At 32.0% G+C, this 13,997-nt stretch overlaps 1 protein-coding gene across 3 annotated transcripts in view; it reads left to right on the top strand.

Annotated features, from left to right (window-relative positions):
• The first annotated feature begins 1,763 nt into the window (after positions 1-1,763).
• MS3_00006723 (uncharacterized protein) overlaps positions 1,764-13,997 on the top strand; it is a 28,671-nt gene continuing 16,437 nt past the window's right edge. The window contains exons 1-7 of one of the 3 annotated variants that reach the window (XM_051214946.1): positions 1,764-1,941; positions 1,985-2,013; positions 3,518-3,554; positions 3,606-3,730; positions 5,222-5,299; positions 6,283-6,336; positions 9,290-11,703. In XM_051214946.1, the coding sequence (XP_051068134.1) occupies positions 1,902-1,941; positions 1,985-2,013; positions 3,518-3,554; positions 3,606-3,730; positions 5,222-5,299; positions 6,283-6,330 (357 nt within the window). In that variant the 5' untranslated portion in view covers positions 1,764-1,901 and the 3' untranslated portion in view covers positions 6,331-6,336; positions 9,290-11,703. Of the gene's footprint in view, positions 1,942-1,984; positions 2,014-3,517; positions 3,555-3,605; positions 3,741-5,221; positions 5,300-5,349; positions 5,612-6,282; positions 6,337-9,289 lie in introns of those variants that run through there. The other 2 variants (XM_051214947.1, XM_051214948.1) reach the window with 2 other exon arrangements.

The raw sequence follows: 13,997 nt of genomic DNA, 5'->3' as shown, positions 1-13,997 counted from the left end.
ATATCGTGGATTGAGTGAGGTTACAAATTAACATCGCTGAATGTCGGCTCAGTTGTCTAGATTTAAGCGTTTGTGTGCTATTCGGGAGCTTTCAGATTTTCAATAGTGATCTAAAGTGCATTGGTTAATGGTCTCAACAAATATATTAGTTTTGTTGCATTCATTTTTATGCATGTTGTTACAAATACAACTATTTACCGATTCCCTAAGCTAATTTGACTTCTATTTAGCCTGTATATGGAATATATCTGCAAAATATTTCGTATGACGAGTACCATATTCATGTCTTATAATTTCATTCAGACAGTCACTTTGTGCTTACGTACATAATTTATTAAGTATATAACAAATTAAAGTAAGGTGGTCTAATATTTTTCAAAGCTTATATACTTGGTAGGTGAAAGCAAATGGATAACATTCAACGCATATTGTTTAAGGGAAATGAATTGAAATTTGATAATCCTACATGAATATATCATTAGAAATGAATTAGGGTTTATTTTGCGTTTGAAATAATGTTACATGAATTCTATCGATTCGAATCTGAACATAATATCGTATACTAGACATATAATATTACATATTACATAATCAATCATCACATTCTTGATAATTATGTAGCTTTGGACAGTGAATGTTGCTATGAAGAAATGCAAAAATGTCATTCGGTTTTTCCTCAGTTACACAAATCTAAGGTTGTAGTGAAAAAACTATATATTTATTTTCTTAAATCTTCAAGTTCATCATTATAGTTAAAGTAAGTGAGGATCTTTGAAAAAAGTCTTTATTTAGAATCATCCTGCATACTACTACTACTACTATTACTACCAGTACAACAACAACTACTACTACTGCTACTGCTACTAATACCACTACTGCGTTTTTTACTCCCAATGGAGCATAGGCCGCAGACAAGCATTCTTTAACCTATTCTTTCCTGGGCTTTCCTATCCAGTTCTATCCAATTTTTGTTCATTCTCCTCATGTCTGTCTACATTTCTCGGCGTAATGTGTTCTTTGCTAATTCTCCCCTCCTTTGGCCTTGACAATTCCAAGTGAGGGCATGCCTTGCAACACAGTTGGATGTTTTCCTCAATGTGCATCCGATCTACTTCCAGCGCTTCTTTCTGATTTCGTTCTCTACTGAGATCTGGTTTGTTCTCTCTCATAGTAGGTTGTTGCCGATAGTATCTGCTTGACGGATCCGAAGTATTTTGCGTAGACAACTGTTATTAATCACTTTTATCTTCTGGATGATGGCTTTCGTAGTTCTCCAAGTTTCCTCCTCATACAGTAGAACTGTCTTGACATTCATATTAAAAATTTCGACTTTGGTATTGATTGACAGTTGTTCTTCAGTTGTAGATATGCTGCTCCGCTCCTTCACATCTACATCAGATCCCCCGTGTCCACCAATGATACTACCTAGCTATGTAAATGTTTTTACATCGTCCAAAGCTTCCCCATCAACTGTGATTCGATTGGTTCATTCTACATTTTATCGGAGAATCTTGCTTCACCCTTCGCATAACATAATACCAAATGGAATGAAGATAGATTTAACAAAACAAATTATAGTACACACTGTATTTAGTAAAGTACAAAGTATAAATAAAATAATAATCGAAATTCTTATGTTATGTTTTTTGTTTTCATATGCCTCATATACTATGTATTAGATAAAGAACAAAGTTCTAGTTTCTAATAGAGGTTTTTTCTTGGAATAAACAATTATATATCGGATAACACTTATTATAAACATTAAAAACAATAATGGTTAACGCTAAACTTAGTAAATTATCAACAAAACACTTGAAATATTAAATAATAAGAAAGATCAACCATAGATAAGACGCCTACATATATGAATTATTTTAATCATAACACGTGGAATCTTGATTATGTTCCATATTAATTGTGTCGTGTTAACCTTATTAACAGGTTATATCATTTATAATACTTAACTTATCACCATTGTTTGTAGTGTTTTTATGGCAAAGTAATGGGATAAATGTAAGTATAAACTTTGTAAGGTATTATAATCAATTATTTCCTATGTATTTAATTGAGTGTTCAGATTTGACCGTTTAAAAAGATTATAAAATTGATTGATCTGTATCGTATATTATGAGTAAATCTTTGTTATCTCAGGAAAAAAACCTTTTTTAATTTTCCATTTAGATAATGACTGGGTTTTTAGAAATGAAAGATAGTTCTATTACTTAAATAACATGATAAAATTATCTAATCCATAATATGTGTAACTTGAGTTAGGTCGTAGAAGGTCCAAATAAAACTTTCGGAGAGATTATGAATGCACACAAACATATATATGTAATAACTTAAAAAAACATTGTTTACAAAGTAATGAATAATGTAAGCATATAGAGATAGTGACTGGCAGCAGAATACATGACGAGCGTTTCGTTATATTGGGGACTCGTCAGTTGGATATAACTGTATCCAAGAGTTGATGTTCACTGTGAGACTCGAGCTCAGTATCATTCGCTTCAAATACTATCGCATTATTCACTTAGCTGCTGAATCCTGATAGACACTTCATTGTGCAATGGAGTGAAGTTTAAATTCATTTGGTATTCTTTACTTGAATATTGACTATTGAGAGAGAAAGTTTTATTTTGAACGAAATCATTTACATTTGTATCTATTGTTGTATGGTAAATGTATCTATAGAAGGATAGAAAATATTACATCATGAAGTGATTCTAAACTCTAATTATCAAATGAGGTTGCTTAATAATCAGAGGCTTAGATAAGATTAGAAGGATGAAAATGATGTAAGGGTCAAAATTATGAAATATGATTGTCCTCTTGACAAATATGAAGGAAAATAAAGAAAAATCTACACGATCAAAAGAAGTGGATTGAGGGGAGGATAGGTCAAAAATTTATGCACTGACAATTTATGACTGAACTCTGATTGTAAATACTATATACACGACCTCTCATCTATGGCCCTAATTTCCTTCTGTAGTATTTTTTGTTGTTATTATTATTTTATAATTTTAATCCCTTATCATTTATCATCATCCCTTGACAATTTTTCATGATTGTTATTATTACGTAGTTTCCTTTTTGCTTTTCTTCATATCTGAACGGGGATTTATGGAGATTGTAGATGAATTCATGAGTCCAGCTTTTCAATGGTGGTCTAGCTTAGATCAACTCATGAATTTAACTACTAAAATTTTTTCGTATTTTTCAAGCGAACAATCATCTTTCATAATTTTCACCCATACATCATTTTAATCCTTCTATTCTTATCTAACCCCCTAATTATTACAAAAACTCATTTGATAATTGGAGTCTCAAATCACTGCATGATAGGAAGCTTATATATATGTGGAATTAAGTGGGATTTTTTGCTTAAATGACTTCAAATATCATAAAATTACGATCTATTAGAAACTATGCCATGCCGTTTATTAAAATCTTTTGAATTATTTATACAACATTCAATGATGTTTAAAATTCCTGTTATGTATTTCTTGTCTAGGCCAAATCATCTTTGAATATAGATGTTAACGAAATAGGTAAGTTATAAAATTTTGCTATTTGTAAATAAACAATATGTTTATCGTTAGATTGTGATATATGTATGGGAGTAGTATCTCTTGGAAAATTGTTTCTTGTGTCACCAATCATGGATAGTATAAAGAAAATGCTTATAGAAAAACTATGTTCATTGCCCGGGATTATGACAAGAAGAGTAAGTTCAAGTTAGTTTAATTCTAAACATGACTAGTCATATATAATTACAAGTGAATTAAAGAAGATGGTTTAAAGATATTTAACTTATTTATTAGTATGTCAGTAATTACTATAAGAGATTAAAGCGTAAAAATTTGATAATTCTAATCTTACAGAACCAGATGTTGTGTTGCACATGTTTTCGAAACATCAGTAAAACTTCATAATTTAACTACTTAGAAATGATTAGTTGTTAGATGTTAACGTCTAACACAATTAGTTTGGGATTATTTCATATTTCATCATTGATTAACTAGCTATCATAATAATAAATAGCTGTTAAATGCATTAAAACATGTCACTGAATTTACAATGGTTAAACATTAAAATACAGTATAATTTTGATGATTTCAATTTACTACCTAATAAGTCTTTTTTGTTTACATTAAATATTTGATATCGAAATTCAGTATCAAAGAAGTAAATACTAACCACTATGTAAAAACTATTGACTTTTTAAAAATCTATTTACCAGAAAAGTGTATCTCATTTCTAATCACCCTTCTAGAGTTTTGTTTGGTAATGCCAATGTTATAACTTGTGACCTGTGTGCTCTGTTAATGTATACGTAATGATACCGCCAATTAGAGAGCAGTGAATTATCCATCGGACCAGGAACGCGTAAAAACCGTACGAGCAGTCTAGAGTACTTATTGGTCCCGCTTCCTGTCTAGACCAGTCAGTTAAGTCCAGAACACCAATCTCAGACTCTGAGATATGAATCATTTATTTCAAACATACTGGGTTTATATACCAACCAAACAGACCACATGGTACCATGAAATAGGAAACAACATTTGTACAAGATTTAGCCAAATGTGGCTGTGAATGTGGGACGTAGTAATTGATAGACGGCATAACTCAAAAATGGTAAGTCGTATAATAATAGTTCATAGGTCAAAATAAAACTCATAATAAGAGGGACATTAATATGTATAGTTTAGTTATGTTACAATTATACGATAAAAATATACGTATGGTATTGATCCATAAAAGAATCCAAAAAGTTACCATTCATTATGCATATCGGGACATAACAGCCAATAAATATAAAGTTTCGTTAAGACGAGAAAGTTTGCATAAAGATTAAGAATCCATTAAATAAATGGCTTGACAACATGGAGTTGAAAACAAATATATTCAAAGATTGAAAAACATAAGAAACTAACATTTTTTTATACATGGTTTAACTGTATGACAAAAAGGGAAGAGGAAATCCTTGGTATCTTGGTATATTTTATGAAATATACCTGTTTTTATAAGCAAACAGTAATAAGACAAAATATTAGCTTGATCCCTTTTTAAAATAGTGACTTTTCAGACAACTAATTGTATTAGAAAAAAATATAATATTGGGAGAAAATGTCAACTGTTTTCATAATATTTACTAGCTCATATTCATTTTTTGTAAACATATTTAATAATTTCTTTTGTATTCTGATATTTCTAGTGTATTCATTGGGGATATCATCAAGCAGACGAAATAGTCTTTCATTTCATAAAACAAAGTTCATCAAAACCATGCAAGGTAAGTTCTATTTATTGATGATGAAATTAATCTCCTTCATAATTCTATAGAAAAGTATGAATAATCCATAAAACCAGATCATAAATTTGTACAGAATAATTTAGATATATCAATTAAAGAACCACCGAAAGCCACTAAGCTTTATCAGATTTTTCGGTCCTCGTACATTATTTGAACGTATATTTCTTAACCCTTTAGAATAATTTTCCTTTAATAGAGTATCTGCATATAAATAGAACTTATTTTCGTTTTACCAGTGTTGTCAACTGAATATATTCACAGAATACAGAATACATAACTTTCTTTACTGAACTAAATTTTATGGAAGCATTTAATTGATATCAAAAACTGTAAAATCATAAACCGAAGCTTGTGGGTACTTAAACTAATTATACTTAATGTTCACAAATCCAAATGAATACACCTCTTTCAATGAAATCAAAAACACTATATGATAAAATCATGTAACTATTTCTTAGGAAGCTTAGAAATGACAAGTAAACAATGAATTCGTACAAGTCAAGATCAGTTTTGTTAAAATTATGATGATAATCTTTCTCCTAATAATTTTATAAATATCACATCTTACTGTACCTAATACAAAGACTATTATCTGTTCCTATTTATTTTTCTCCGAATAAAATTAATTTGAAAAATTTTAATTTCAACAATCAGTATAGGATTGTGAAAATTGTTGAATTTAGATCGATATCGTGAATGAATCAATGTTAGACTACCACTAGAAATTTAGATGAACTGTACGGTCATTTCATCCTATTTGGTTAAGCATTCACACGCGAGACCGCAAGTCTTAGGTTCGAGTCTCGAGTGCAGGATTGTGGATGCGCACTGTCCTATACTAGGACGAGAACATCGTCCAGTGCTTCCAAGTTTTCAGTGGTGTTTTAACATTCATCCATTCATGATGTCAATATAATTTCAAGTTATGTGGATTTTCATGTTACTTTTATTTCCAACTACAGTATCTTTCACTGTGTCCAAGGAATATTTCTCAAAGGTTAACGGGTTGAGTACAAGTAAGTGGATAGTTACTATTATTTTTTAGTGTAAAAGAATTACAAAATCATCTATACAAATTTATTTCCAAAAGACTTACCTTTTTTACACATCAAGTCAATACATCTCGTTAGACGATTGTTGGAATTATTACTCGTTACTTTCTTAATGTTATATTTTGGTAAATTAATGTTTTCTTGATGTATATGTATTTTAGCTATCAAAAGTGTCAAAATTAAGACATTAATATTTCCAATTAAATACTGTTAAAAAGAAATCATTCAGAGTTAGTTACTTAAAAAGTATAATTTCGGTGTGTACTACTGATGTCGACAGATATAAGTAGTATGTATCATCAACCGAAAGTGAAATGCTTAACGGCAGAAGGTTAAGAGGATCAAAGAAAATAGAACGAGAACAGGGAATGATTGGTGTAGAAACGAAGGGACAGTTAAGTCTGTGGTAATTAATGGATAATTTACAGATTAAGTATTTATTGTATGGTTCTCAGATTTGACTAATTTGTGTTCAAATATATTTGGTTGCCCCCACCTATGTTCTCGTTCACTACATAATCAACATACAATCGTATAATTCACGAAAGAAATTAATATGATGAGTACATTTAATAAACTTAATTATACATATTAGAAATGTAGACTAGCTTACAATTTAATAGAAACAACTATTTTTACTAATAAATATATTTTTGTTATATCTCAATGAGTAGAAAAATTATATTTCTGACGTTTCGTGTGTCACTTCTTCAGAGCAAATATTTTTTATTTATTCTGAAGAAGTTGCTTACATTAAGTTACGAAACGTCGGAACTACAATTTTCCTACTCGTTAAGATATAACAAAAATATATTTATTAGTTATTAACTCTCTATCCAATGTCCAATTTATTTGAAACTGTCAAGCCCAACCTTATTATTGATACTTATAAACTATTTTTACATAAAGCGTTGTTTACGTTACCTGTTTGTAATAAAATTAGAAGTGGGGAAATTTCACAATGATTTCACCTTCTTAGTCATTTCTAAATGTATACCAGCTTAGGTAAAATAGCTAATGTTTCTCATTTTATAGCGAAAACTTACTGGCTTAAATAAACAAATATACATTATATCTACAACTTGGTTAATTTGAAAAAAACATTATTAGAGAATGGAAAGAAATGATCTCTCACCAAAAGTAAGGTCTCCCACATTGATCTGGTTGTCAGAAGGGGTATCAGCCTTGTGACTTCTGAAGTAACTCGGCTTTCATCACAAGACGTCATAACTCTTCTAAATGAAGACTTTATAACTCTCAGGGCAGAGTTTAAATGCTTTGAATAATATTTTTTTGCCAGCTTTCTTTTGAACGAGCTAGTTTTCTACGGGTAGGGGTTGCTAACTTCAAGCCAACGCTCCTGCTTTATCCCGGCCTGGGACCGGCAGTGGCTCCGAAAGGGCTTCAAGCGGAGTTACTAAACTTAGGAATTGTTTTTAAATTACAACTGTGCTAACATCTCTGAATCTGGCTTGCCGAAACACTGCAATTGTTCACTTCCTGGTTCTGAAATGTAACTAATTTTAAGTTTTATGGAAATATACCTATTTAATTTTTGTATTTATTTATTTTGTTTAAATAGATCATTCAATCACTATCAAACAATCTCATTGACTTTTTTTATAAACTTTATAAAATTAATCATTTAAAATGTGTTTGACATTCTCCTGTAAAAATAGAAGTCATGATCATTGAAGTTCAACCGGGTCTGTTGTGAGATAGTAACTCACTGATGACAATGGTGGATGTGTCGCTCAATTTTGTGGATTAGGTGAAGTTAGACATTAACACCGTTGGATGACAGCCGGCTCAGTGGTCTAATGACTAAGCGTTCGTGCGCGAGACTGATAGGTCCTGAGTTCAAATCTTGCAAGGAGAGATCGTGGATACACACTGCTGTGAAGTCCCATACTGGGACGAAACGGCCGTCCAGTGCTTCCAGGACTTCCATGGTGGTCTCAAGAAGTCAACTATTAAATTACTAATAATATCCACAAAACTCCACTCTGATTAAAAATACAATCATTAAACTAATCTACATTCAACAATCTAATACATTCATTGATTGAACTTCAACACAATGAATTTAGCTGTTCATTTTTATGATCAGTCTTGAGTCCTGTTAGAGGTATGAGGGCGGTTATCACTTCCCGGGTTCTTCTGGAGGTGCCTGAAAAGAAAATTGGATTAGATGTTGTCTTGGTAACTTGAGAGCGTGACCGCAATGCCCAAGGGACAACTGCTTCAGGTCGGTCACACACGATATTTTTATGAGTAATTTCCGTCTTAGCTCCGTACTTGCTGAGACCTTACCGTTGGAGATGAATATCCGTGGGATAAGGCGAGGTGTGCATTTCTAGGGTCGACCTTTTCTAACCCCATCTCTCCTTGTGGGAAGGCAGCATCGCTGTCATGCTAGTTGTCTGAAGGAAACACCTTATTGTTGTCACACCTCTGTACAGTCAGCAGTACGACTTCGCCTTCGGACCTTGTGTTTAATGCTTTTAGTCTTACTGCTCTTCAACCGACTTGTCTAACATGGTAGGACCTTGAGGAACGAGTATAGCTCGGTTGCTTCATCACGATAGGCAAGCCTGACCACCACGTCAAGGTAGCAACAACGGTCGGGATAAGTCCTTGTAATTAATATTTTATACAATAGAGACGTAAGACAACAATAATAACATTATACGTTAACATTGTTCACTAATATAAAAATACTTTAAAAATACAGTCTATTAGGGGCAGGAATTGATTAGTTTTATGGAGAAAAAAAGAACACTTAGATAACTATGTTTTATCGAGTGTGCTCAGAGTGAGCTAAGTGAAAGTAAAATTCCTAATAAAATTATTTTTTTCGATTTCATATGACTTTTTTTCTTTGCCACTTTTCTTTATTTTAAATATTCTTTTTCAGAAGGATGAATTTCAGTTCAATTTCTTTTCAGTAAATAATTTGATATTAAGGAAATGGGAATTCTTGTCACAAAAATATTTTTTAACTGAGATGTTAATATTACTATAGATGATTACATGTCCACATAGCACTATAATAAGCTTATTTACTTGTCATTATGGGAATTAGTGGAAATTGTAGTATTTTTACAGTTGAATTAACGAGTTCAAGTGAGAAGCCGTGATTACTGGAGTCTAGTTCATGTCCGGTGTGAAATAGTTATCTACTTCAGACAATGGATGAAGGGCTGCGTGAGATCGTGGATCGATTGGAGTTAAACAATAATACCGCAGGAGTCTAGAAGTTAAGTGTCTGCGTATGACATCGAAGGCTTTAGGTTTGAGTCCTGTGTGTGGGGTCATGGATGTACATTGCTGAGGAGTCTCACGATGGGACGAAATGGTCGTTCAGTGCTTCCAGGTTTTTAATGGTCGTCTAACTTAGAACTATTTATTTGTATTTATTTATGTTTGAATGCTTGAAATGAGGCAAGTAGATGTAATAACAAGTTATAGTCTGTCAAATGGTCAGTATGTTGTGAGCAGCAATTACAACAGTACATTTGTTGACAGTTAATAATCATGAAAAATGGGATTTATTCACTGTTGATTTTGTTGTTACGTTAAGCTAATTAAGACTATCTCACTACCACATTTTTCTAAACACTGAGTAATGATCAACGTCTTGTGTGTCAGGTTCTTTAATACGTTTCAGTTTGAGGTTGTGAAGGTCGCCGAATTTCATTGAACTTATGAACCGACTTATGTTAGACCACTGTTAAAAACCTGAAAGCACTAGATGTTGAATTATGAGCAACATTATACGTCATTCAACCTCGCGTACACTACAGTTTAATGTTAAGTGGTTGGAATTTGTCGATAAGATACATTTCAGTGGTTGGCTGATTGATCAGAAACTTAGACCCATGGTTATACACTTATCTTCAATCACAATGCACATATCACTAGCTATCACATTATCAATATCGGTTATATGAAACTAAGTTAGTTCAATGTTGAGCAAGGAGGAAAACGTTTACATCAACTGAAAGGAGAGTTTAAATTTTTTTGTACAGAGACTTCTAGTGAACGAATACTACTTAAAATATCCAACACTAACAAGTAAAACTTTTTCTGTTTATACAGTGTAGTTACGGAAATGAAAATAAACACTGAGAGAGAAAAATTCCAAATCAATTACTCTATCAAAGTTGTGATCAAATAGAAAACGCTCCTTTCAAATGAGAATATAGAACTCATTGAATAATATACAATCAGAGGTTCAAACAGTAAAGTACACGTGAAAGTTAAGCAATAAGAACAAGAAAATAAACCAGATAACCGACTCGCTACATTAAAGAAGGGCGACTACGCATTGGAATACACCAACCGTAAAGTGGTCGAATGTAGCCCTCAGCGGTGATTATCGTAAAGTTTCAAATTACAACACAAAAATCCCCAAGCAATGTAAGGAACTAAGCAGATTCAATAGAGATAAATATCATACTCTGTTGCTAACCAGCTCAATCATAATAAGAAACCGAATGATAAGTAAGATAAAACAAGGCAAAACCTCCTGATTTTTCTTTTCAATTCGTGACAACAATAGCCTGAGGTCATGGAATAATGTAACGCTTTTATTTATAGATGACACTGTGTGCATGGGGCGAATTTCAGTGGATATATTAAAAAAACAATGTAAATCCATAGTTTGTGTAACGGGTTTGCTAATATATTTATTCTCATTATTATAAAATGTCATACATATAAATCAAGAAGAACCAAATTCAAAGGATAAAATAAACCCATCCTACTTCAAGGCTTCTCGTCAGCTGCAAACAATCATTAGTTAAAGAGTAATGTGATTGGAAATGTTGGTTTCAAAAACTTTACTTAGTTAGATCATGTTAGAAGCTAAAATAATGATGTCAGGCAAAAATTTTGTTGCTCTGTGATCTGATTCTAGATCAGAAGGTTGCCTGTTCGAATCACATCAGACTCACCACTTTGGTGGCTTGTATTCTGAGTACCTGTTTAAACGAATGAGTGAGTATACCATGGATATATATCTTCCGTTTAACTCCGCATATTACACCTAGTATAATCTCGTTTGAGTGACAATGGTAATAAGAAACCAAATACGGGTTAAGCTGGATAGATTTATTTCATAATCTAGTTTACTTAAACACACATTAAGAGGAGAAGCGAAGCAGAGAAGCCAAGCATCCTAACTCATTCGTCCATTCAAATAGGGAGTGCAATCATGGGCCGTCAAACAACGAAATGAGATGTTTAAAATAGTTAAAACATGACACTATGTGTCTAGAAAAGATAATCAAGGTTGTTGAAGTTTATAATTGTATTGGTAAGACTGCCTAATCAAAAGAATAAATATAAACATGTAAAAGAATAAAAACCATATTATCGTATTGGATACCAATAAGATTATATAACATCAAATTATTTAATCACAATTACACTTATCATAACAAAGAGAGACTTATCATTATTACATACAAAGCACATAGGTCGGATGACGAGTGTTTGACCTTAACGGATTCTGTAAAGCGGATTAATAGTAACTTTGTTAGTCGTTGATTATTTTGAATGATATAAGGATATCCATATTTGTAATCAATATCTTTAAAGTGCTTGATGAATGCAATTGTAAAAGCACTACTCCCTCTTAAACACATAATTCTGGGAATGTATCTGAAAACGCAAATAGTAAATTGAACTTTGCTTCTAATCAGCTTACTACTTTAAGTTGATCAGGTAACCAAATGTAAGAAATCGAAATTTATTAATTCGAAATGAACTAAGTAATCCATAAAGCTTAGTCTATACAGATTTAATTTTACAGCAGTTCATAGTGGTGGGGACGTAGTTTATATTAATACAAGCATTCAAGCCTTTTCATCACAAGTAATACTGATCACTTGAATAGTTTCCAGTTTGTCTGCTAACACCATGTGAAATGTATCTATATAAATAAAACGGAGATAATAAATGTCAAAAATACTTTACGATGCTTCTGAATATGTACGTCATATAAATTGAGGATTGAATAACATTACTAATCGATTGTAAAGTTTAGTTTAACATAAATAAACGTTTTATTTGTTTACTGATTAGTCTTTGATGTTTTCTTACCTAGTTATCTTTGAATCATACTTATCAAGGTAGTTATCACTATTTCTGTGGACAAATTTATTTGATAGGTATATATGTAGTGTACAATGAATTCATCCGTTTTCGTTACACTAAATATGAGTTCTGAAACTAACAGTTCTGTATATAAAAACTCAGACAAAATTGGTAGGATAAAACCTAGAATATGATGAGAGCTTCCATGTATTTCGACTTCTTTTAAAATGAAATTATTGTACTATAAATAGAGTTTTAGAGTTTGTCCATCAAACAAGTATCTAAAGCAATACATGAAATCACATATAACTGTCAAGTGAAATAATTAACACCTCACATAGTTGACTGCTCGCAAATGCCTTGGTATGTCCGAGGGTGAGGAGAGTCCATTCTCCTTCTCGAAATGTTTTCACATGGCCACGTTTATACAGCCATTGTCAGGGAAGTCCTACTCACTACCTTTCGTGACAAGTGTATTGTTTACGAAATTGAGAGGACAAAAAGTAAATGTCCGTTGCTTTTACCGGCTTGGTGGATATGAAGAATCCACCCATGGGACTTGGAATACCTTGATTCCAAACGAATAGTGCAGATGCGCCCCAGGATCCCGGGGAGATAAATGACGTATAATCTGTTGTTGGTCACCGACTACCATGGGACCGTATCTCCTAACGTTACTCCACTGTCTTGTAGATTGCACCTTTACGTTAAAGGCTTGAGGTTTAGTCCCCTGAGAGAACCACCTGCTTTAGTTTGCGCACCCGGGAAATATAACTACCTTCACACAAATCAATGATAACTACTACTGGCCTCATTGTTACTGTGTGGCGCATATGTATTTGATGCCCCCTCGTACCAATGTTTATGTGTCCAAATAAATAAATCAATAAATAGCTGACTGCATTAGTCAAGTTACAAACAAAATATGTTTAAACTTTTAGTGACCCTCTCTGACTCCAGTTAGATTGCGTGTTGATTGAGTGAATAAATTGGTTTGGTCAAATGCTAGAATAGCCTATATCATCTTGATATAGTATTAACCACTACAAATTAGCCTTGTAATATATTACACGTGTTTGAGAGATAAATAATTCATTATGGGAAATAAATATGATTTTACTTTTCAGTGAATAAAATGAACATTTCTTACATCTGTAATAACAATACTTTAAGAATACATTGATCTTATTTTAATGTATAGTTGATATAAATGACCAATTATATTAACTTCAATTTGGTAGTAATCTATTAAGATGATAACTAGAAAACTATATAACTTTATATTTATGTAGTTTATACTATTTAGACCTTTGATATCAGAATTATATTCAGGAATATACATAAAGTTGTTATATGGCCAATGCATTCATGAACTTTGTACTCGGCAATCTTAATGAAGGCCTAAAGCTACTCAAAATAACCAGACTCTGATCATACTTTTTAAGCAAACTGAATATTTCTAATGTAATAAACAATAATATTATACTACACTAATATTTATCTCAATCGAGATGTTTACAAAG

This window comes from Schistosoma haematobium, chromosome 2, assembly GCF_000699445.3.
Source record: "Schistosoma haematobium chromosome 2, whole genome shotgun sequence".
NCBI classification, from domain to species: domain Eukaryota; kingdom Metazoa; phylum Platyhelminthes; class Trematoda; order Strigeidida; family Schistosomatidae; genus Schistosoma; species Schistosoma haematobium.
Note: the sequence above shows the minus strand (reverse complement) of the source record. Positions and strands in the feature narration are given on the sequence as shown.